Source organism: Symsagittifera roscoffensis, chromosome 10 (assembly GCF_963678635.1).
Source record: "Symsagittifera roscoffensis chromosome 10, txSymRosc1.1, whole genome shotgun sequence".
Taxonomy (NCBI): domain Eukaryota; kingdom Metazoa; phylum Xenacoelomorpha; order Acoela; family Convolutidae; genus Symsagittifera; species Symsagittifera roscoffensis.
The window spans coordinates 16728123-16753849 of NC_087071.1; the positions used below are offsets into that span (position 1 = coordinate 16728123).

Genomic DNA, 25727 nt, shown 5'->3' on the forward strand with positions numbered 1-25727 from the left:
TGTGTGTCATCATTTAATGGTGCAAAGGTGGATTCGGTTATTTCATTGCTAAGTACAGAGCCGCGTTGATCTTCCTCGATGTTGGAGTTCCATAGTTGTGAATGTGCGTTGGCATCCCCGAGTACTAAGGCGTCACCAGGTTCAAGTAGTTCGGCAAGGGACGCAGAGTAACCAGGGGGACAGCTCGAGCGAGGGGGGATGTAGAAATTATAAATACGAAGCTTGGATGAACTGGCTACCACTGATATGCCCATAGCCTCTAGTGTTCCATCGTTGTTAATATTTATTTCTTCGTATTGTATCGACTCATGTATGGCTATGAGAAGACCGCCCCCTTCTTTTTCTCGATCTTTTCTAATCTTTTCTAATTAAAGTGTAGTGTGAGCCAAGTGAGGGGTTTCGAGATTTCTTTCTTAATTTAGTTTCTTGGAAGACAGCAATATGAATTTGATTTTGAGATAAGAAAGCAGCAATTTCGGGTGCTTTTCCGGAGATACCGTTGCAATTAAATTGAAGGATTTTTAAAAGGCCTTTGGCGGGGTGTGGTGAACTATTTACATTATTAACAGCAGTATGATTAAAATGGTTGTTTGAACTTGAGTTATTTACACTATTTACACGATTACGATTTGCGCGATTTTGGGAGGAGGAATTCGAGGAGGTGGGAAGGGTGGGAGGGGGAGGGGGGGTTAGGGAGGTGGGGTTGGGGGCGGTTAGGGAAGTTGAACAAGTTTGGGAGTTGGGGGTGGTCAAGTTAGAGGACCTGGTGCCTGGGGGAGGTAAAATGTAGGTAGAGGTACAGGTAGGGCAATAGTAGTCAGGGTGGTGTTGGTTAAGGTGGGTAAGACCACTACATTTAAGGTGAATGTAACCACAGATGTGGCACCAGACACTGGGCTGGGTGCGTTTGATGCGGAAAGAGCAAGGGGAGCAAAAGTAAGGCCCTGGACCAGGGTTTGGATTAATGCCGGAGCGGAGTAGTAGTATAAGGATGAGCAGACGGAGCAGCCTGGCCGGCTTCAGACGCTCCGTAACCGAAAACCCGGAGACTTCTGAGCTTCTCCCGACCCAATGGGAGGGGGGGCTTGACGCCATTTGCATCTTGGTGGGGCCCAAGATGTCGGATCCACCACTGGAAGGCGGCGTCGTCTGGATCCTTCTGTTGGCTTGCTTCATTCACTGTCTTCCAACTGTCTGTTGGCTATGTTTTTCAACTTTCGTCTCTTTTATTCACTATCTTGTAATGCAACGTTTTTGATGTATCGCAAGTGTTGCGAAGCTCTGCTTCGCATCTGTGTAAAAAATTAAGCAACCACTTGTTTGTTTGTTTGCGAAGTGCTGCTTTGCCTCCGAAATATAAGAGAGTTTAGCTTTTAAATAAAAGAGAATCTTTTTTACTGTTTGATCTTTTTAAAAATGTTTGTTTCTGTTTAGCCACGTAGTGATACGTGATAGCCACCTGCTATAGTAACATCTTCCAGCTACGTTGTATTTCAAAAATTAAATTGTTAATTCGTTAATTTCTGGTCACATATGATCATTAGTTTTACCGCAGCAATAATTTTTGATGAAGCACGGTTTTTTACCGCACCAATAAGCAGCTCAAGTTAAATTTAATAAAGCCGTTGAAGCAATTTAGTTCAATTACACTCTGAATTATGGACGATTAATTTTTAGAAAAGATCTATTTGGATGACTCTTTTTAATATGTTAGATAGTTTTTTTTTCACTCTTGTTTGCATCTTATAGTTTAAGTTATTTGCACTTTTAGTTTAGCTTAGAAATTCAGTCATCCCGAAAAATTTGTTCATAAGATGACCATGTTTAAATTCAATCAACTGTCTTACTCGCCCATAATTTAGTAGTTTCATTTGTAAGTTTAGCATCATCTTTCTAATCTCTCATTTTTCAAGTTTTCATTGTTGGCGAAGTTGTCTCGTTAGCGACTATGTCGTGACTCCGACTTCTCTTATGGCGCTCTGGCAGTCTTGACGTAATTTTCACTCCACGCATAGACATCAGCCGGAGCAATGCCCAAGTGAGGTTTCCTGAGAACGAAAAATGATCAATCCTCGATTTTTAACAAATCATGGATCTTTCTCTAAAGAGCATGGCATGATTCGTTACAAAGAAAAAATTCGTGCATGCTTAATCAATGAATTCTGTCTTTCTTGGGGGTGAAAAATTGTTGCCAAGCAGCGTATATATTACGCCCCGAGCTTAGTACCAAAATTATGTAGCCCAATCATGGTAGGATTTTTCTATCATGGAAGGGCTATAATTTGCTAGCGGGGCTGTAATGGGAAACTGCCATGTAGTGTAACAATTCTTTGTAATATGATGTAATCTTATTTAATTATATTATGTAACTATGGTATGATAGGGTACCGTGCAAAAATCCGATATGTCAAACATCCGAAAAACAAAAAAGTGTTGCAAACATCCTAAAAGCGGCTTTACTAGGGTAGGGTAGGGCAAACATCAGACATTTTTCAAAAAGTAGGGCAAATATCCGATTTCTATCGTTTGCTTAAAAGATGCTATTTTGTCCGAAATAAGACAAACCGCCGCAGTCGCGCGAATTTAATGTGAGTTTGCCAAGAGATGCTATGAAATTATAGCCGGTTTTGTCTATTATTTTACTATATTATTTAATTAATTATATTATGTAACTATTTTATGTAATAATTATAATGCTGTTTGTGTGCCTGTGTTCGGTGAGTCCCTCGTCCCAGTTCCACAGTGCACCACAAGTGGTCTTCTGGGCAGTCATGAATGGACCCAACAGGTTCTGCTTCTGCTTAGTGTCTTTCTTGCTCTTGTTGCTCTCCTTGGGGGTCAGAATGGAGGTGTCCTAAAACATAGCACTTTTGTGAAGGGCAATTTTAAGAGTTTCTCTATTTTAGCGGGGGGGGGGGAGCGGGTTCAAAAAATATAGAACGTTTTTGTGTACATGTTTTTTAGATCGACCAAGCTGAGATCTCCCAAATTAAGTAGCTTAATAGTTATTGACTAGTTCTTATTTTTTGTTATAAGAGCAGACGTTAAATTTTTCGAGTGGTTTGAATAATGCACCGAATAACAATATTTTGCTTTGCTGGAAAAATTCCCAGAAAAAAATGCCGTTTTTGGGAACTTTTTAGAGGTTTTGACATATCGTGGTTTTTTCAGCGCATGCTTGATCTTAATCTGTTAATGCTATTTTCAATGCGTCCAGGGTTCATTTTGTGCCATTACAGAATATAACTTGGCGTTCAAAAAAATGAAGTTTAAGTTTGGACTTGGTTAGAATGGTTTATTACTGGTTCCTATGTAATGGTTTATTACTGGTTTTTAATTTTTTTACCCTTGTCAGATTTTGCGATTGGTACAAAAATGTACACTTGGGACTCAAGCAATTTCAATAGATGATTAGAATTGATTTTTTTAAAAAAAAATTGATACAAGCTTAACACGATGATTGGTTTAGCTGGCATGTTATTAAAGTTTCATTTGCATTTTTGAAGGCGCCCAAAAATTGATTGGTAGACCTAAAACTGGTGCCGTAAAAATCGAGGGACTCGAATTCCTGAAAAATATCTACATCCCCCAAAAGGCACCCTTGCTTACAATAGCAGCTCTGGCAGTCATAGCTCCACTGCTGTGCTCATTCAACACAGCTGATCTCTTCGGAGATTCCCTTTGTTGCACCTGTTGTGCCTCCATGATGCAGCAGTTCTTCCAGGGACCCCATTGCATCTTCTTCTTCACCGAGGAGCGACACTTGGAGCAGATGTAAGTGTGTCTGCCATATGTTGAAGATGTATTCATAGCTTAAAGTGTGGTAAGATGGTAGTTGTTGTTAGGAAGGTGAGGTGGCAGTTACAGGGTCGAGAGTTTGAATCCTTCTCAGGTCTAAATGAAACGGTATAACAAATATGATCATAGTTGGATATAAAAACCATCAATGAAAAATCTCCTTTATCTTGCATTCTGGATGAGTATTGTGACAGTTATTTGTCACTAACAAGGTGGAGAGATCGATTGCCGTGGGTGTTGTACATTTTTTTCTCGAGAATTAATTTTTTTGAACTATTGCAACCCTTCACCCCCATTAAAATATACGACCACGAAATTTTCCACGAATTTTGATTCCACGAAAGTTAACGAAAATCGTTAAAAATAGGATGAAGGACGTTTTTGTATTGCATCTCAAATTTGGAGTTTTTGGACCTTAATTGGAGTTTTTGAATGTGTTAATAAGCTTACCTTGGTCCAATTGTTTCTTTAGGTCTGATCGGCAGGTTAGGTAAATAATATTTTTCTGGCTTGGAGTTGATTTCAACTAGAATATTACTGGTTCAGTAAAAGGATTTGTTTGGGATTAGAATTATAAGAGTCGATCAAAATTTGACGTTGCCTCAGACCAATTTAGACCCGCCTTTAGACTAAACACTGCATGTGCTTATTGCTTTTTCTTCGCTCCAAAGAAGTATCAACAAAACAACAAAAATGAAGAGCTGTTTTTAAACCAATAATGAATTTAAGAAGGCTTCTTATTATTCTTGTTGAATAGCTAGTTAAAATCAACTAAACTGTGTGCATAAATTGCTTAGCTACTGGTTAAAAGTCAGACGCAAGTTTAATTTTTTGTCGGTTCTAGCAATATAACCAAAATTATGAACTCAGAGCTATGTTAATAGCTGTTTCTAAAATATCAGCAAGAGTTAGTTTTAAGTACTTTGACGAGTTTTATTTTTGTTATAAAAGCAGACGATATATATTTTGAGTGGTTTTAACAATGGACCAGACATTTTCTTCAATGTTAGAAGAATTTTCCTGCTGTTACGCTTACGAATACCAAGCGTTACCGAATCGGAATATAGACTTTTTTCGGGTTAACAACTAGTTAAACAAAATCACTGAATTGTTTGTGCACCTATCATTTGTGCAGCATCAATTCTGCAGCTGACGTACTCACTTTATTATAATTTCAAATTAAACTACTGGTTACCAAAGCAAGTAGACGGCAAAGGGCATAGGCTCGAAGCCGGCCAGGACATGTTATTTTAAACCGAAAGTATTCATTATCAAAACATTTAAGATAATGTCGGTGTTCTGCTTATCTTTTGTCACCTTGTTGCCACATTGGTTCCATGACATTCTACCCTATTCCAATCTACCCTATGCTAATCTACCTTATACTATTCTATCCTACATACCAATCTACCCTATACCAATCTACCCTATACCATTCTACCCTATAATTAAAGCAATTGAAACTTACCCCATCCTCTTGAAGAATCCGAAACAGTATATTTCCGAACAAATCAAAGAACCATTAATTATGATCAAAGAATAATTGACGTACGTGAACAAAATATCAAAGCAACGTAAAACTTGCGCGTTCAAAATGGAAATGAGTTCAAAGCATGAACGAACAGAAATTTTAATCCAATGGTGCTATAGAAATGCGTTGCGGCTATTTCTTAAACAAACAAAAGTCATATCACATCAAGTCGACATAGCGTAGCGGATAATGCCTGTGTTTGAAAATCAAAAGATCAAATCACCAAGAAGTCAAATTTTGAATGAAATTCGAAAATTACTGAGGGTTTGACTAGTTGATCACAAAAGGAGGGGTAGACCCCCCAGTACCAGGCCAAGGCGGTACTGGGGGGCGGGGTGAGGGAGAAGGTAAAATTCTTTTGGTATTGGCCTCTATTACCTCCCAAAACTTCAGCCCTCTACGGCCACGGGAACCTCAAAAAGTGTATTTTTTTAGAAATTAAATTGAATTTTTGAAAAATTCACAAAGTTTGTTAAAATAAACTGAGTTAGGAATGACTTAATTGCGCGAGAGAATACAAATAGGTTAAAATAGAATCTTTGTTAAAATTTTTGCAAATGTTTTTCACTTTCTCGTTCAATTCCCTGTACTTCTTTCGACTGGGGTTGCTGTTTCCTCCCATTGCTTTCATTATATTAAACTTCTGATTTGCAGCATCCAGTTTTATTTGTTCCAGAAAGGTGTGAACGGATGGGTGGTTTCCTTTGAAGAGAGTAGCAACGCCAAGATGCCAGCCTTCTACAGCATTTGTTGTCCTTATTAACCCAGCAGCTGCTTCTTCGGAATGATTCCAAAGGTTTACTGGGAAGAGAGGTTCGCGAGAATTCCTTCCGATGGTTTCGCCTTTAATGTAGGTGCGCTGAAAGTTTGAGGCTACCTCATCAAGTTTTTGAGTGATATTGTCGTCAAGATCAAATTTGTCCGACACGTTTTCGATTTCCTCAATGACCAAGTCAAAAGCAGCATTGACCATTTCAACTGGTACGAAACTTAGAGCTGGAATTAAGCGCAATGACAAATTGAGATCATGATTAGTTTCGTACAGTCGCTTCAGGCCCACTTCGTTTATTTTCCGGTTGAACGCTTGACATAAATGAAAATAGCAGCCTTTCAGCAACGCTCCGGTATGGTGACTAGCGAAAGCGTTCAGTGCTGCACGTTCAAAATCGAGGAGAATGCGGTGAGGCTCGGTGTTTTCGGTGATGGCTGATAACCCCTTCAGTAGCTTTTTGTAAGTTTGTTCTGTTTTGTTGGGCAACAGTGCATAAATGCAGGGGGGTAAAAGCCAGCGAGTTGAATGTGGATGGTGTAGAGTTGATAAAACTGAATCGGGCAAATTTTGAACGTTCCATCACACAGCCAAACATCTCGATGTAATATCAAACTCTGGATATTGTCCCGATCTCCAAAAATCAACACCCTTTCTGGATCTTCAATGCCGCTATCGAAGACGCAAAAATCCCCATGTTGCTTTGGCACTTCAAAATGTCTGTCGACAATTGGAGGCAACGTGGGTCTATCATTTACCTTCTGTCGATTGAGGGCCCGGTTAATAGCCGACCGGCAAGGAAGAGCTAATTGAACTGCTTTTTCTTCGGAGACAGACTGCAGGCCGTTTGCTATAATTATGCTGTTGACTGGTACTTGCTGTATTTTTGTGTCCTGTTTCATTTTCTGCACGAGAAGCCTTGCATCCGAACGACCAGGAAATACTTCGTGCGTGTGCTCATTTCTACAGGAAATAAGATCGTTTTCTCTGGTTATTGCTGTCGTTTTGCATTTATGGGACCCCCATCTTGAACACTTCCAGTGAATGTTTCCATTCTTTGTTTCCTGTTTTTTCGTAAACTCGTGGCCACCGATTACAAGCGTTCGCCGATTCTGTTGGGATAAACCCCAAGAAATTTGACTCATTTTAGTAGATGTTATTCCAAAGAAAATTGATATAATGACGTAGTTTTGGTTTCATTCTTGTACGTGATTTTGAAAATTGGGGATTAAAACTTGTTAATTGAAATAAATTTCAGATTTTGAGGCTCTAATTGCGATTTAGTCTTTAGAACAATTTCTTTAAGTGAAAGACTCAAATTGAGTCCAAAAATTTAGACTCAAATGAATTAACACGTGCTGTATCTTTCCGATTCTAATTAGGACTTTGAAAGATTACATTATGATACCTCATTATGGTATATAGGGCAGATTAGTATAGGGTAGATTAGTATAGGGTAGATTGGCATAGGGTAGATTGGTATGTAGGATATAATGGCATAGGGTAGAATGGTATAGGGTAGTTTGGAATAGGGTAGATTGTCCTGCCACTGCCACATTTCTTACTTTTCTTGTGATGCAAGATAATTTAATTGCAATTTTTTGGTTTTTGTATAATTTTTAGTTTGCTTAGAATCTTTTATTGGGTTGGTGATTTTTTTGCGTCTTCTGAGGTAGAAAATAGGTTTTCTTTGTTTTGCGTTTCTATAGGGGAAGGCCCAAAAACTTTTTGAAAACACTATTTCATGCCATCTGTTGTGTTGGTCGTTTTCTCAAATTGAACACCATTCGAGACAAAAACTTGGGGACTTTTCAGAAATTTTGTTGTTCAAATTTACCCCCATTCAAAGGCATTAGTTTTCATTAGTCGGATAGCTTGCAATGCTATGTTTGTTTGAGGCTGTGAGTCTGCTTCGCCTTTGTGTGATAATTTCAATTTTTTTTCAATCAAGCTTAGCCAATCGATATCTGAAGTCAAATACACTCGCTGATTAATTTGAAAATGTGAAGTCGCTGAAATAGTTTGAAATTAGCAACTCAATATTTGGATGCTGTCAGGACTTCCCCAGCTGTCGCGGTTTTGGCCTCCATATCTGAATAACCAAATACTTTTAGTTGACGAGATAAAAAAAAATTCAAAAATTTCTGGAAAAATTAAATTTAAAAATTTCATAAAATGTGAAATTCTCAACCCTGTAGTTTGGTGACGTCAGGGTACTCTCAGGCGTTGCAAGTCTTGCGTCCAAATTTCACTTCTCAAATTCTTGGAGTTTATGAGATACGACGTTTTTTTATGATTTTTTAAAAAAGTTTTCAAAAAACTTACATTTAATTTTTTTTGGAAATGTTAATCCTGTAGTTGAAAAATGTGAGGGTAGTCTCAGGGATTGCGAATCTTGCCTCTAAATATGAATGCTCAAATCCTTTTATCTTCGAGATATGACGTTTTTTTTGGATTTTTTCAAAGAACTTAGAAATAGAAATTTTCACAAAATTTCAATTTCTCATCTCTATAGTGAGGCTATGTTAAAGAACTACCAGGAGTTTCAAATTCTGCTTCCAAATATGACTGCTCAAATCTTTGTAATTTTGGAGATCTGACTTGTTTTGTGATTCTTTCAAAAAATTTTTCAGAAAACTTTAACTGAATTTTTTTTTCAAAATTCGAAATTCGTTGTTTTTGTAGTGGTAGCTGTCAAAGTAATCTCAGGGTCTCAGGAGTTGCGAATCTTGTCTCCAAATATGAATGCTCAAATCCTTGGACTTTTCGAGATATGACGTGCTTTAAGATTTCTTTAAAAAAATTTTTCAGATAACTTAGATTTTAAAAAATTCAGAAGATTTGAAATTCTCAACCTTTTATTTGGGTACTGGGAAACACTCTTCTCAGGAGTATGATGTTGCAAATTTTGCGTCGGAATGCTTTCAGTTTCCGAGATGTGACGTCTCTAATGTCTCTTTTTTTAAATGTTCAAAGAACTAGATATAAAAATTTTCTGAGAATTTGAAATTCCTATCTCTATAGTGAGGGTTTGTCAGGACACTCCTTGGGGTTGCGACTTTTCCCTTCAAATATGACTGTTTAAACCCTCGAAGCTTTCGAGATATGACGTTTTTTCTGATTTTTTCAAAATAATTTTCAGAAAACCTAAATTTAAATTTTTTTTTTCGAAATTTGGAATTCCTAACCCTGGGGACTGTCAGAGTACTTTCCAGGGTTGTAAATCTTGTTGCATCCAAATGCAACTGCTCAATGGCTTTTAGTTTCCGAGATGTGACGTTTTTCTTTCATTTTAAAAATTTTCAACGAAATAAGATATGAAAAAAATTGTATTGTTTTTCGAAATTTGAGTTGAATAACTTTCCAAAATATGAAATTACCAACCCTGTGATTGGGAGCTGTCAGAATACACTCAAGTGATGCAAATGTTATTTCAAATATATGCGGTTTTTTATGAGTTTTCTTAAATTCGAAGCACCGGAGGTGCGATACACGCTAGTTCAGTTTAAATTACCTGAAAGCTTAAATTTACCGCTTTTATAATTTTTTTGTCTCGAGCTCTACAATGAGGCTGGATTTCGAAACAGCGATGGTTGACATTGCTATGACTCTCGTTTCATATGTTTTCAACTCAGCTAGAAAGATATATCTCAACGACATATGGGAAGTTAAAGACAGATGGAAAGTTAAAAAACCAAATTGAAGCTGAAAATTGCGGAAAACCAGCATTGCTTCACTGCAAATTGAACAATCCAATACCGTAGTATCAGTTTTTTTGAATGCTTTTTTTTCTGTTTTCATTTCAGCCGTTACAATATTTTTTTCGACAGTTTCTTGCTTGTGCTTTTTTTGCTTCTACTTCACCGTTCTACTTTCACCTTGTTTTTTTTACTTGTACTTCCACCGTTCTACCTTGGGCCTTTCTTTCGTATGGGAGAAAGATGTCATCAATTTCGCCGTAGCTGGTCCCACCTGGAAGAGTCGGATGACTCTGGGACCCCCACTGGTATTTCATATATTTTTTTAAAAGAGTAATGAATGAATTGCAGCGGCTAGGCTCAGCAAAACTTCAGCAGTACCTTCAGTGCTCGAACATTTTTTGGATCAAAGAGTTTGCATGCTAAAACTTATGGTATGGAGATGAAATGAAAACAAAATTTGTTGTTCGTTCTTGCAGATGAAGTCTCGTTACAAAAATTAGCTGCTTTAAAAATTGGCACATAACTGGATTTATGATTTTAATTTATGACAATTTTTGCCGGCTCTGTAAAAGCATTGTGAATTATTAATCTTAGTTGGTAGTGGGGAAGCTGAACGAAAGGTATGCCCCCGTACATAACTTAAAGTTGACGAAGGTTAATTTTTTCAAACATCTAGCGTGTAGGTAGATTCATATGACAGCCCTCGAAGTTTCGAATCGAATTTTACCAAAGATGTGAATTGTTTTATCAGAGTTTGAGAAGTGCAATAAACTGTCTGCAGATAAATAAGACAGAAAGTGTGGAAGAGAAGAGTTTGGAACGTCCAATGAAAAATAAATCGAATAAACGTAAAAAATCAATTAACGAGTGATGAGCTTAATTTTAATTGTATTTAGTTAATTTTTAATAGACAAATTAAAGGTAACGGTGTCATCATAAAGTTACTTGTCCCACACATACAGAAAACTACAAAAGCAGCGAACCTTTTTTGGAACGATTTTTTAAATTATTTTTCTAGGCTTACTCTGTTTTTTTTAAAATTAGTTTTACTGCAATCTCAAAGTTAACTGTGATTTGATTTCGTTAGATTGAAGATCATTCACACCTGTTGAGTTTAGCCGGATTGTAGCCTCACAGTCAATTTTTTCACAGTCGAGTCATACAATGTTAAAAGCACCTTACCTGCTGAATTGATTGATGCCGCTTGGATTTTTTAAATAATTGATTACTTGAAATAGACACAATTAATATCGCATCTAAGTGTCTGCAGTATTTTGGTTGAGAGGTACTTCATATATCTAAATGAATAGGACAGGATAGCATAATAACTTCTATAGCGTGTACGAGATTTTTTTTATTGTAAATTTAAAACACCTGCTCGGAAGTAAGCGAATCAAATTGCTTACTGTTGTCTAATTTTATCCTGCTAATGCTTGTTATAGAACTATAATAATGTTTTTTTTTAAATTTATCTTTTGGTTATATTGAGTTAAAAGTTTGAAAATAACTAACGGCAAAGGTTTTCCTGAAATCAACAAAAATAATCCCATTCCTCAAAAAATAACATTGTTTAGAATATCTCAATGATGTGACCAGATATTACGTAATTCTAGGTAATATATATAGAAAAATTTACTAGTAATAGTAAAGCGTTGATACTATTCCGATTTCAGCGGATGATGAAGTGGTTCTTTAGAGGATCGGTAAATTGGGCACCGGTTAATAGTTGACTCTAGAAAAGTTATGAAATGGGAAATTTAGGCATTTATTGCAAACTTTTACATTTTTATTGAAGAAAAAATATTATTTCAATTTTCTTTCAAAGTAGAAGTACTATAATAAGAAACAAACAAGTAACAAGAATAGCCGGTTACTAGGCAAGTAGCACTGAATGTTCCGACCACAGTCTTAAAAAAAATCAAAAATGTTTTCTCAAATTGGTGTCGTTTTTTCTGCATTTTGTGATAAAAAAAATCTGAACGAAAAACATAACTTGAGCATATTTGAAAGTCATAGTAAAATAGGTCAATTGGAAAACAGTTTTTGAATAAAACTGACTAGAAAAACGAAAAAAAAAATAAATTTTCAAGTTTTTGAGTCCCAAAATTTTCTCCTGGTGTCGAGAAAAACCGGTTTGAAATTTTTGATTTTTCGTCTAATTTCGAGCGAATAAAGCGAACGATCAGACGAACAGCAGCTTAGTTATGCAAAGTTTCAGCCCTGCTAACTTAATTTGGGAAGCTATTTTGGGAACCAAAAACTTCAAAAAATTGGAAAGTTTTTTAAAATTTTTTTTGAATTTTTTTTTTTTTATTTTTCTATTCAATTTCCTAGAAAAAATTTTGTGTCCAGTTTACCTATTTTTCTACGAATGTCAGATATCGTTTTACATTAGACTTTTTTCATCTCCCCACGCAGAAAAAATTTCACTTATTTGAAAAAAAGCTTTTTGTCGTTTTTTAAATACTTTGGTGGTCGGAACATTGTGCCACAGTAATCGGCTATCCTTGTTGTTATTTGCCTGTAAGGGAGCGTCATACCACCGATTACCAATGTTAGCTCAGTCGAGCAAGCGTTCATCACTTGCCAATATCAATTTTTGTCATCGAATTCCTTTTTATCGGCTGTTGAATGGGGTATAAGACAAAATATCCCTTGCCTGCGACATAAAATACCAGGTTAATTAAATTGTAAATCTTATTTTTCATTCATTCAACATAGTGGCAAGGTGTTTACTTTGAGAATGTCTCATCGAGAATTTGATACCCCGCCAAATTCAAGTGGTAATGATAGTGTGTGAGGCCGCGCTCTCAATTGACCTCTTGCTCGAGGTCTAGCGCAGCCTCACCGATTTAAACTGCAAAATAACCTTCGCAGAAAGTGTGTTTGACCTGCTAAATAACTAAGTCTATTAAAGTTTGTTTCGCAAAGGCGGGAATGATCGGAGTATAAGCAGAAGCAGATATTTAACGCTATTAGCGCATAAGCGGAGATTTAATCCGTCTTAGAAATCGTTCCACTTTGGTTGAAGGAAGCTTATTGGCCATAATTGATTTGTGTCTAGGAGCGAAATCGATCACTGTATTTTATATGGCGTGTGGGGGATGATTTTCACAAAAATCTCAAATTTTTAAATGTTTCATTATTTTACATTAAATTTTTTTATGCGATTCTTTTTTCATATACCTTGAAAGGTAGTCGGAACATTTAGGACTTCGCCCTGATTCGAGCAGTGTTGTCTTACGTTTGCGCTTACATGAGCTATCAAAACGTAACATTTTCTTATACGGTAACAGCTAGTTTAAAAAATCACTGAATCATTTTGTCAACAGACGTCTTTGCATTTAAATTTCCCGTTCTAACCGAAACATGTTCAACCTTGAATGTAATGTTTTTTGATTTTGCTTAGAAGGTTTATTTGCCTTAGTTAGTCTAATATGTTATGTTGCGGCTAGTTAGTCTTATATCGGCTTAGACCTCTCATATTGCTTCGTATGAAGGGTGATAATAATTATTCCGACCATTGAAATTAGGGAGGAACTTAGTATTCGGGTGTTTTAGTTTTTCTTTTTTTTTGTTTTCCTTGCTAAATCATGTTCCACAAATAATCATCGGATTGGATCAAGTGATATACCAAATTAAAGCCCTTTCAGGGTGATTTGAACGACCTTATTTTTCAAATAGTTGTCCCAATGCTGAGAAAAACTGATTTACAATTTTTTATTTTTAGTTCAATTTCGAGCGAGCAAAGGAAAATTTTTTGAAATTTTTTTTTCATCAAAATATTTTTCATTTAAATTTTTAGGCTTAAAAAACCGAGTTTTACTATAAAGAAATTTAATTTGAATGCTTAATTTAGTGTTTTCTTTGCAATAATAGTTTTCTGAAAAAAATTTAAGTAAGTTTCTACGCGTTTTTTTAGTTCACGAATCGCTCCACGCACTTAAAACGACACTCAGTTGAAGATAAAAATAAAAGTTTTTTTAAAAGTTTTTGTTATGCATATGGTCGGAGCATTGTGCTACATGCAAAATAACTGGCTATCCTCGTCTTGTTTCTTAATTGAGTGTGCTGGGAGGAATGTGAGAACTTTGCTGAGCTCATAATGTTTTATCACCAAGTTTTTTTTTCGGCCCAAAGGGCATTTACCCAAACGTTACTGCTGATAATAGTCTTTTTTGACATTTTTTTCTCAAAGTTGGTTTAATTCGAGTTTTTTTTGGAACCAACGCAATTATTTAAGGCTGTTTTTAACTGACATTGTGTAGGTAGTGAATGAAATTTCAAAAGTTTGATATCTTTCAGGTTAGTTAAATTTTTCCAACAAATAGTATTAGGTCAGTGAAGCCCTTTGTCTATTTTTTTCTGATTTGGTTCGGTTGAAATAAGATAAGAATTAGCTGAAAACCTAGTTGTTTGTCCTTTATATTTTTGTATCACAAGTCATGCGATGGCCAGCTTTGCCTTTGGTTATAAATGTAACATTTTTGTAATTTTTTTCAGACAATTAATATGAAGATTACAGTTCTTAGGGGAAATATTACTAACAGTGACTGATTAGCAATTTTGATAGGCAATTTTGTTATACATTGTGTGAGGGATGGGCAATGTGTTTGGAAAGAGTAAAAAGAAGCAGAATAGCAGAGTGACTGACAATGACAGGGCAGTGCTGGAATTAAAGAAGGCCAGAGACCAGTTACACATGTTCCAGAGAAAGACACAGGCAAGTGAACATTCTATTGAGTTCAGCTAGGAATAATTTGTTGATTCATCTAATCAATTTGCATGTGCAAAATGGGGCTCTTTTGTGGTACAAACTTTCGCTGTATGAAGAACCTGTATAACAGAATCACCTATCTAACAGAATAATTTGATGACTTCATTTATAGTAAATTGAAATCCAGCGATTTATTTCTCACATCTGGCCTGGAGGTAACATTAATTTTTGACGCTATTAAGATCCAAAATTTAAAAATGGCCAGGACTTGTTTTAACGACTCGAAAAAATTAGTAAACGGCCTATCGTTTGTGAATTTATTGTGGAATATTTTCGTGGCTAAATCTATGAAAGCGGTCTTTTTTATCGGCTTTTGACTTTCAAAGTCTTAATTAATTTGTCATGAAGAACAACAAAAATTCAACAGACAATAGAAAAAGTTCATCAATTCTGCGGTACCATCAAAAAGATACTTGTGTTAGTATATTTACGTTATGAATAACCGTTGTATTCAAATTTTGCCTTTGGTGTTTGTTAATTTACCATTTCTAGTTTTCGTTCATTTTCGGTTTTGTTTATAACAGCAGCCTAGTAACTTCATACTTCATCATTCGACGACAAAATAGTGCTGGCCTAATTTTTTCTGAAAGCTTTTTTTTCGGATCAGCTGGTATCTGCTTAAGTATTTTTTCGTTATTTACTGCTTTGTGAGTTTCGGAGACGGGTTTGATTTAGAGATTGAACGTGATAAAGAGCAAAACAAACAAAACGAAGGCATTTTGGCAGGTAATTGAACGAATCAGGTGGTAAACGAATTATAGTTTCACAATTTGCTGGCCCTCAAATCGAATCAAAATCAGACTAACTGCTTTTAAATAGTGATTCAGTATCCGGCTAATAATTTTCTTCTAATTGGGTGCCTTGTTTCTGCTTTGTTTGCCTTATTGTCCCTCATAATTGCCAATTAAGTTCACGTTCTGGATCAGACTCGTCACCGTTGATTTTATTGAAGAAAGACAACCGATTAAAAAATGTATTATATTCAGTTCATTTCTGAAAAAAAACTTCGACGTATTTTATGTCTTGTGTACCGGCAGCTAATTTGACCATGATATGTTTAAGTTGTATTTTTTTGAACATTGGTTATAGAAAAACCTGTGTTAGTTCGGTAAACCGATGTATCAGCAACCAGAAAACGGGCAGACGAGATAGGTAAACAGAAAATGAAATGACTTGATCAGGAAAACGAAAATTGTTAAAAAAGTGTTCAGTAAAACGAAAATGCATTTTTCCAAATAATAACGTTTTCAAAAAAATGTTTTTGAAAAGTTGATTTCTTTACTTGCCAGTAATTATGACTAACATTTTTTTAAATAAAGTTTTACAATTAAAGAGTTGAAATAGTGTAGTCAATCGAGAAAAGTTTTTCATTTTGGTTCCTTGATGTGTTTATTTTAAGCTCAGTTTTTGCTTAATATGACGAAACTGGTTGCGTAATTAATAAGTAATCGTTTCATAAATCAGTTTACTGATATGGTAATTTTCTGATACAGCGATTTACTGCACGCGCACCAGCAAATCCTCGGCTCAAAAATTATTACTTTTGTTACACGTTATATAGTGTGTTATGGTAATGTTTGCCATGAAATAGGTGATGTTTTTTCAGTATTGTTCGTTTATTTTCGAGATTTAAATCAGCACTATGCTGATTTAAATTATTAGGACAAAACGAATAAAACTTGAAATTTAAAATTAAAATTGGGCTAAATTTAGAAAATTTAAGCAGAATTAATATGGTACATAAAATTTAAGCAGAATTAATATGGTGCAATTAGTTAAGCGAAATTCGGAACTAAAATTATACCGCAAAAATGGGTCATTTTGGCTGTTTTTAGTCATTCAAAAAGTTAGGCCAGAACTACCGAATCGACTGCTGACAAAGTTATATCAAAGTGAGCCTCTTATGCAACCCAACAAACTTAAAGGATAATCTTTTAACTTTTGTACAATTACATTTATTTTTGTTTAATTGCCGAAATGTGTCATTTTTAGTAATAGAAAACCCATTTTTCATTTGAAAATCTATTTTAAACGTTTTGCTCAAATTTGAAGAGATATTAACCTTTTTAAATTTTGTCAGGCTCTATAAGAGGCTAACTGTGATATAATTTTGTCAGTAATTGACCCGGTAGTTTCTGCGTAATTTCTGATTGACTAAAAAGCCAAAAAGATTCCACTTTTGAGATAAATTTTTGGGCACGAGTTTCGAAAAACAAATAACACCATATTAATTCTGCTGAAATTCTAAGTAAGTTTTGTCTAGATCATTTTTTGAGAAAAAGGCGTCTTAAAATTCAAGGTTTATTCGTTTCGTGAACAAATAATTGAACGAATATATCAGCAAGTGAACAACAGATGTATATTTGTGCTTTGTTGTGTGTGTATAGGCTGACCTTGAACGGGAGAGACAAGTGGCGAGACAGTTACTACAGCAAGAGAAGACAGACAGAGCCAAGTGTGTGTTGAGGAGGAAGAGATACAAGGAGTCTCTTTTGGCCAAAACAGACACGCAGTTAGACAATCTAGATGCAATGGTGGGCGAAATCGAGATGGCTGAAATACAGGTCTGTGGATGTTTTTTTCTTCCCATCTTCCCAATAAAAATCGAACAGTTGAATAGGAGCAATCCGGGTATAGTAGTGGTGAGTCCTCGGACTGATCCGTTCATACACTCGTGTCGATACGGCCCTTCTCGGGCCTTGGCGAAGCTGACGGTAGGGTCTTACTTTCATGATGGAGGTGGCGTCATCCATTTCGTGGTAGCCGTTTTCGCCTCGAGGAGGCGGATGACATTGAGCACTCTTGCAGGGGATGTATTGCTGTTTCAGATGAAATAACCTTGGTTTCTCTAATTAAAGTTTCCGAAATTTCTATGTTCATAACAGGATCTAGGAATCTTGTGAGACAAGAGGGCGTGCCAAGATTTTCAGTAAATATAAAAAAAAATTAGAATTTTTTGCCCTTAAAGTTGACACTTCTGGACCGATTAACGAATCCACCACTTTTTAAGAATTGCATTTCTATCAAAAGATTTCTTTTTCCAAATTATTTCCTTACTGCCACTTGAGTTATTCGTAATGGAATCTTACCGTTCAAATGGAATTTTTTTCTCGCTCAAATTTAATGGAATAACCCCCCCCCCCCCCCTAAATGAAAAAAAGTCAGTGTGAGGCTCAATTAAGTAAAAATGGTTCGTTTTTACCAAACTCATAATAATAATATAGTGAATTTTCTAGTAAAAGCGTCCCAATTATATAATAAAAATTTTCATTTCATTTTTTTCATAATTTAGGGTGGTATAATCGAAAAGACCCAATTTTTTCTCGCTCAAATTTGTCGTTTCGTAGCTTGAGATCGTGTGAAGTTCACATTGATTTAATTTGCCACCGTTCAAATGGAATTTTTTCTTGCTCAAATATGTCGTTTCGTAGCTTGATCGTTTGAAGTGCACGTTAACTTAAATTACTAAAGGAAAGGAAAATTAGCTCTTTAATTACATAAGTTGAAATGGTGCGAAATAAAATCGTGAATGACTTGTGTGATTACATTTGTCTCAAATTGCGCTTGAAAAAAACAATCATAGAAGTTTGTTGAATTTCAAATAGCTTTTAGATGATGTAGTTTTTCAACAAAATATGAAGGTTTCTTGACTCCGTACTCCTTAGGTTATGACATTTTGATGTCAGTTGTCTAAACGATTTAATGTATGCGTACTCTTTAAAAAAATTTTTTGTGTAAATATAAGTATGGTCGTCACCTTATGCTTGCATTAGCAGCTACAACGGTACTGTTTTGAGCTTATGATCGAATTCGAGAGATCGATTATGTTTCGAAGATTAAAAAAAGATTTTTTCGTTTTATCCGGTCATGTTGATGTAATCTCGTCAAGTCTATCACTGTAATTCGCCCATGATCTTTAGCGGATAAACCGACCTAGAAGAAGAACCACCTTTTCCAGTTATAGCGTATTCGTGCTGGTGTCGACACCTTCTCCCTAATACGCTCAAGAGATTGGATGTTCGGTGAATGATGCTTTTTCTAGGGGCCAGATTTTCAACGCGTTGGTCCGTTTTGAGCTGGCAGTTTTATAAACGAGGGGGTATCCGAGTAAAACTAGTTGCGATATTATGTCATAAGCTGCAGCTTTTTGGCACTTCTCGGGATTCTCAACGGGTCATGACATTGTATATGTGGGGAAGATAGAAAACGAAATTGATCTAAAGATGGAAATTACAGCAGATGTTTTAAATCGCAGTCGAAACAATCAGGTTTGTTACCTGATGCAATCAGTTCGTTAAAAATTGAAGTGGAAAGGGTGATGCAATCAGTTGGTTAAAAAATTAAGTGGAAAATGCAATTGTTTGTTCCGAAAGTTGTTTTTAAAGAAAAATTACTCTTTTATCCAGTTTCTCATATTTGATCCAGTTTTTCCCATTGAAAGAAATGCCCAATTATAGAGTCCGGGACCAAACCCTTCTTGGCACAGCAAGACAGGTCCGATAGCACAAGACATTTCATTATGCTGAGCCAACCAAATGAAGAATCTGACTCAACTATCATTCAGACAACCAAAGCTACCATTTTAAAACAAATGGAAAAATTTAGTGGAGGTTATTCAAACTATCCGTGCAGAAATGAACGAGTCAATGAAGTGTTTAATGGATGCAGCCATACGAGAACTTCTGAAGTAATTTCCATTCTGAGGTAGAAGAAAAAATTACAGATCAAGCGAACATTTCAAAGCTACAAATCCTATCGGAAGCTGAATAATTGGAATTGTACAATCGGCTAGACCATGTAAGAACAACCAGCCTAAATGAGGATAGTATGCAATCTGAAAATCGCAGAAGGTATGATAAGGAAAACGTAACGGTAACTATGATGATTGACTAAGCAAGACAATTTGATGCAATTATTGATGAAAAAGACGTGTCTATTGCGCATCGACTCCCAAGGTGCGGAACCCAGAGTAGTCCAGTCAATGACAAGTTTGCGAGGAGAGCTGCGAAAATCATTTTTTAAGGAAGAAAAAATAGAGTAATTGAACAGCTGAGTTATTTACGATAATTCGAAGACTTGAACCGACCAAGGCTCAATATTTCATCTTCATGAGAAACGTTCCCTGTGCTGAAAATGCCTAGACGCGTGAAGGGACTATTTTCTATGAGTGGAAAGGAAATCAGCAGATCAAAAAAATTGACCAATTTTTGAGGGAGGAAAGCTGCTCGACTACACATACAATGATGTTAAGAAGTACTTTGTTAAAAATATTTTTGAATCATCTACATCGCGTAAAACTTGATTGGAACAAGGGAGAAACGCTTATGCTAACTTTAATGTTTTACTGTATAGTGTGCGCTCGTTTAAAAAGCATCATAAAAATGTAGAAACTTTTCTCAGTAGTCTCGAGTCTACTGTTAGTATATTATGTTTAACACAAACTTTGTTAAATGAAGATTTCACACCTTCATTTCGAAAAATAGAATAACAAGAGGTCGTGAAACTATGATACAACTGGGCGAAAAAGTTAATTTTATGTAACGTTTTGATAGTGATTTACCAGAATCCATATCAATGCTTGTAGAAATTGGTGGGAATAAATTGATAATTGCGTTAGCTTATGTCCCATCACGCTTCAATAAAATGCACTTTGTCGATGAGCTCGTTAAGCAATTAGAAAATCATTCACAATTTGAGATACCAATAATCCTAGCTGGAGATTTCCATAATGATGATTCAAGAAATGAGAAAATTATTGTACAGCAATCATACGTATTTTCAATAACAGCCAAGGGCTTTGCACTAGTGAAAAACTGCAACTCGAATTATTGATTCCTCTGGAACATGTATAGATTATTTTATATCGGAAAATCTGGAAAATTCATTCGTTGAAGTAATGGAAAATGCATGCTTTTCCGGCCGCTATCTGGAAATCTTAGTTAGTTTTTTTTCTTCATGAAAACTGATTTATCAAGTTTTTATTAGGGTGATATGTCTTTTTTAACAAAAAAAAATCAGATGAAGGATTTTCTGCAGTTCTAAAGCAGAATGTGGAGTTTGCCAACCTAATCAATGATGTTAACACTAACACTGCTTGCTAAAAATTTAGTCAATGCCTTCTGAAATCTTTAAACCTGTTTGCTCCCATGCGGGATAGGTGTCCTAAAAACAGGAATCATGCTGCTTGGTTTCATGAAATGTGAAATGTTCATGATGTTCCTTTTTGGTTTCCATTAATTCTTGAGATTTTTGAGACGTGGTATAAATTATCGATAACAGACTGACCTGAGCGCATACTACAGATGTGTTAATCGTTAATCAATAATGTTAACACTAACACTGCTTGCTAAAAATTTAGTCAATGCCTTCTGAAATCTTTAAGCCTGTTTGCTCTCATGCGGGATAGGTGTCCTAAAAACAGGAATCAGGCTGCTTGGTTTCATGAAATGTGAAGAAATGTTCATAATGTTCCTTTTTGTTTTCTATTAATTCTTGAGATTTTTGAGACGTGGTATAAATTATCGATAACAGACTGACCCGAGCGCATGCTATATATTTATGCTCAATCTCCAAAAATAATAAGAAACTGCTTCACAAAAAACTGATTTTAATATTATTATGATTTTTTAATATTTACTCTGACTTATTTGAGTAGCGTGTAGACCAAATGTTCGAATAGCGTGCCGGATCCAAAACTGATAAAATACTGCTTCAAAAAATCCAAAACTGATAAAATACTGCTTCAAAAAAAATTGATTTTAATGTTATTTTTTTTCTAATTTTAACTCTTATTTTTGTGCTCAATCTAATATTAACTCTAACTTTTGTGCTCAATCTCCAAAAATAATAAGAAACTGCTTCAAAAAGTTTGATTTCAATGTTATAATTATTTTCTAATATTAACTCTAACTTATTTGAATAGCGTGTAGACCTTAAGTAGGCGCGCAATGCGCCTTTCGTCTGTCCTTTCCAATGTCATATGCTGAATTGAATGGTTTGATATCAACTGTTATAAGTAGTTGAAAATATTTTCGTGAACCTAGTTATATTACATGATTTCGGATAAATAAAAATGGCACAAAAGTAACAAAAATATTTTGAAAGTGTTTCATTACTCACAAAATACTGCCGGATGCCTAAGTGGTATAAATGGAATCCGTCTTCTTGCATATTCCGTTCTATTTTGTAAATTTTCACGTTTCCTACGGGCTTGAAATATTTCAATTCAAGAATTTTTAGAACGAAAGTTATGGCCTTCGGAAAAATTGAAGTTTTGACAGTTTTTCTCATGTTAAAAACTAAAAGTTCTCTCATGGACACAGGTTTCAACTGAATCAACGGGTTGTAAAATCTGCTTTGCATAAGCGGTTTCGCCCGAATTCGGAAAAACAGATTTGGATATGCGAAAAGTCGAATTTTTGATACATCGAACGTTTTTGGACCTTACTAGTAATGTTTCTTGTTTTTTTTTCACGAAAATAAACGCAATTCATCTACTTGAGAGTGTTATTGCATGTTGAACACATAAAAACTTTTATGTTTTAAAAATTACTACACCGTAAGGCAAAGTATACACCTTGTTAATGTTCATGGCTGAAGATTGGATGAGGCAATTGCAAAAGTATCGAATTGTCTTAAGAGTTAAGGACAACCCTGTGAATTAAGTTTTAAACCCTACTGACTTGAATTTTTGCTCCTCTTTCTTTTTCGGTCTTCTATGAGCAAAGTACGTGAGACAGTGTGTACCATTTTTATGACTGTTCAAGTTTGAAAAAAAATTGTTTGCTTTTTCATTGACATTTAAGAGTCTGTTGGCTAACTGTATGTTTGATGTCCATGTATCGTTTAGGTGAAAGTGGTGGATGGTCTGAAGGCGGGCAAGGATGCACTGGCTAAGCTGCAGCAGGTGTTGAAATTGGATGATATTGAGCAGTTGATGGATGACACTAGAGATGCGGTTGAATTACAACAACAGATAGAAGACACTCTAGCTGGATCACTTACAGAACAGGACGAACAGGTTAGGCATTTCGCATGATAGAAGTTTGAAAGAACGAGTTATTTCAAACTGATTGTTAAATTGACCATTGGCAGTTTCGAAATGCGCAAACAAACAGGATAAGCATTTCGCCTGATAGAATTTTAAACGAAGGAGTTATTTTAAACGAAGGAGAACTTAATGTTAAACTCACCTATGTGAGTTTGGAAATCCACACAGTCAATAAAGAACTTGACTCACTTAGTCAAAAAGCGGATCTCCGCTTATTAATCAGAAAAAGGTAGTTGTATATTAAGGGGAATCTTTTAATAATCGTTCCGACATTCAAGACAAGTTTTTGTCAAAAATATAACCAATATAATAGCTTCTAAGGGTTTCTATCGGCGATGTCAGTAAAAATTAACAATTTGTAGTAGTTTAAACTTCAATCTATCTATCTTTTAGTTAAACGCAACGCCAAAAACTCTGCGGACTCAATGTTCAAGCGAATTTCATAGGGGATAATGGTTAAAAAAAGGCGTCATTGACAATGTTTTGGCGAAAATCATGAATATTCCAGAAGTTTTTTTCGATCCAAAAGCTGGATGAGTATCAACAGCCAAATGTTTTGAGAAACGTTTTAAATTTCGGGATTTAAATGACTAACGCTAATATTTAAAATTTCCAAAAATATGCTGTCAGGATACTCAGGTGTTGCAAAGCTTTCCTCCAAATACGGCTGCTCAAATGATTTCAACTTCTGAGACATGACATTGTTTATGATTTTTGAATATTTTTCATTTAATGTTCCCAACCCTATAGTCCGGTGCTGTCACGGTACTCTCAAGGGCTGCAAATCCTGCTTCCAAATATAACTGCTCAAATCCTTTGAGCTTCCCAGATAAGACGGTTCTTATGAGTTTTTTGATAAATTTTCAAAAACTTGGATTTCATAAAATTTGAAATTTTTTACTCTATAGTTGATAGTAAAGTTTTGCGAACCGTTTCAGGTATAATTATGATACTTGGGACCCTTTAGCTTAGATGGGACCCCAAAGAAAATGTTTTACTACTTAAAAATTTTGAAAGCCTAGTTCTCTTCAGTTTTGTTCACTTGTTTGTTTGTCTTTAAACCTATTTAAAATTTGTCGGAACGATCAAAGAAAACGAAAGAACAAAAGAAGAACAAAGAGAGCATCTTTCCGGATTCCGCTCACAATTCACAAAACACATAGTTTGGCCTCGTAATGAAAACGTTTGAATTATTTCAAAGGTTTATGCTTTCTGCGAGTCAATTGATTCTTGAGGACATTCTTGCTAGTTGATTTAAATAAAGAGTACGAAAAATTCATGAAAATACAACATAAAAATTCAATTTATTTGGAGAAAAAACTGAAATTTTTCTGTAGCCATTTATCCGTATGGTTATGACGAACATCTTTTATGTCAGTCCGTACATATTTCATAAATAGGCGTTATTTTTACACCGCTTAAGATTCCTCAGTCACAATATCTGATTTTTTTGATAGCGAATTTATCAAAACTTTGACAAAAATCTTAAAGGCAAAGCTCGCATTAAATCCGCCTCTGATTCACAACACACTTAGCATAAATTTAAAATTGATCGATTTTGTCGACGTCTATTTTCGTATTTGTTTGAGTTTTTCAAGAGTAATGAACGCAGTGAAGACTCTTATATAGGTCTTGCTGATTTTTTTTTGTTTTTTTTTCTAGGAAGTCTTAGGTTTATATGCACTTTTTGAGTTCAATTGAAATTCATCTGCTGAAAGTGACGTAAATAGCACTCTCCAAATACGAACGTGGAACTGGCGCAAAAAATCATGAACGATTTCTAGTTTCGAAAGTGGATTTTATATTTTAGATTTCCAGCGGAACAAAAACTTTACCTGTTGATCCAGTTTTCTCAAGTTGGATTAATGTTATCAAAAAAGCGCCAATCATAAAATGTTCCAGAAATTCAAAGAGCTTGAAGGGCATCTATTTTTTTTTTGAAATTCAAAAATTGAGATTTTTTCAACAAAATCAGTGTTTTTTTTTATGTTTTGCGTTCATTACTGTTTTTCAATCTTAGATTGGCAATGTTGTTTTTTTAGAATTTTTTTTGCCGTTTTTGCATTTTATGCGAAATGCAGCTCAACCTCTGCTTAAAGTTTGGATTTCGGTTAAGTTTTTGCTTTTTTATACAGGCGGCTCTTGATGAGTTAGAAGCACTTATTGCAGCTGACGAAATGGAACGGGGCAACAAAGATACCAACAACAGCAAAATGGAATTACCAGAAGTTCCAGATGATGAATTACCAAGCAGTGTTCCAGACAGAGAACGAGAGAATAAAAATCAAAGTCCATCTAGAAAAGCTAGAGTAGCGGAAGCGGGATGATTAAATTAATAAGTTTAATGAACGAGGAAATTGTAGAATGTTCGAACTGGCAAAATTGACGGTTATACGAATACAACCTTGAACCCTTTCAATTCAAAATTATTATTTTAATAAGATTAAAATCTATAGAAATACAAGAAAATATTATTAATTCCTGTCGTTAATCAAAACCTCGAATAAGTTGAATTGGTTTCTAGCAGAAAAATTCAGTAGATTGACGAATAGTCAAACAGATATTGCTCGTTCGAACTTTTTGTTTTACAAAGATTTAAATTTTTGTTCCCGAGTTGAAATAAATAATTGCTTACATTTCATATCGACTGTTAACAAATGGCAAACTAAACTTGCTTATGGTTATGATCAGAAATGCCAGCTTTCGAGCAGTGCTTTTACTTTTCTTAAGTTTTTCTATCCTGTTTTGATTTCACTTATGATAAATTCAGAAATTTAATGTTACTTTTCTTGTCAATTCGATTTTGAGTTAAATTAATTTCTTAATGCAAAGCTCACTGCCCAAATTTTCATTCGCAAATTGCGGAATTTAACAAAAATAACGTCTGTTTATAATATCTGGTTGTTATTACAATTGGTATGCTGATTATTTAGGCGACTTTTCTAAACTTATATTTAACTTATAAGTCCGCATATTTAACTGTGGAAAACTTCTTGTTATCCTAAACATTAAGCATTTTTAGGTGGTGGTGAAGGGGAAGGGGAAGAAGATGAAAGAGCCGTTTTAATGGAAGATTTGAGTTTTTTTACTGTCATTGATTG

The 25727-nt window shown here is 35.2% G+C and overlaps 3 protein-coding genes across 5 annotated transcripts in view; 2 read left to right on the forward strand and 1 right to left on the reverse strand.

Annotated features, from left to right (window-relative positions):
- Positions 1 to 25409, forward strand: part of LOC134855172 (charged multivesicular body protein 6-A-like) — a 49877-nt gene extending 24468 nt beyond the window's left edge. Inside the window, exons 2-5 of the mRNA XM_063871598.1 lie at positions 14301 to 14522; positions 16964 to 17140; positions 22426 to 22596; positions 24762 to 25409. Coding sequence (XP_063727668.1) covers positions 14400 to 14522; positions 16964 to 17140; positions 22426 to 22596; positions 24762 to 24953 — 663 coding nt within the window. The 5' untranslated portion in view covers positions 14301 to 14399 and the 3' untranslated portion in view covers positions 24954 to 25409. The remainder of the gene's footprint in view (positions 1 to 14300; positions 14523 to 16963; positions 17141 to 22425; positions 22597 to 24761) is intronic.
- LOC134855167 (GTP-binding protein 1-like) overlaps positions 1 to 25727 on the forward strand; it is a 152146-nt gene that overhangs the window by 64487 nt on the left and 61932 nt on the right. The window lies entirely within an intron of this gene.
- Positions 1758 to 11108, reverse strand: LOC134855302 (uncharacterized). 2 transcript variants are annotated; one of them, XM_063871791.1, is made up of 4 exons: positions 10982 to 11108; positions 3610 to 3894; positions 2709 to 2854; positions 1758 to 2048 (listed from the first exon to the last, which is right to left on the reverse strand). In XM_063871791.1, the coding sequence occupies exons 2-4, from the start codon at positions 3808 to 3810 to the stop codon at positions 1970 to 1972; spliced, it is 426 nt and encodes a 141-aa protein (XP_063727861.1). In that variant the 5' UTR covers positions 3811 to 3894; positions 10982 to 11108; the 3' UTR covers positions 1758 to 1969. The 2 variants fall into 2 exon arrangements, with proteins under 2 accessions (XP_063727861.1, XP_063727860.1); XM_063871790.1 differs by lacking the exon at positions 10982 to 11108 and adding an exon at positions 4249 to 4613 and having other exon boundaries at positions 1760 to 2048.

Excerpts from the sequence above, each read along its gene's own strand:
- LOC134855302 (XM_063871791.1), bottom strand. The coding sequence starts at position 3,810 with ATGAATACATCTTCAACATATGGCAGACACACTTACATCTGCTCCAAG. Across the intron at positions 2,855-3,609 it reads TGACTGCCAGAGCTGCTATT|GACACCTCCATTCTGACCCC; the intron begins GTAAGCAAGGGT and ends GCTATGTTTTAG. Across the intron at positions 2,049-2,708 it reads GAGGGACTCACCGAACACAG|GAAACCTCACTTGGGCATTG; the intron begins GCACACAAACAG and ends TTTCGTTCTCAG.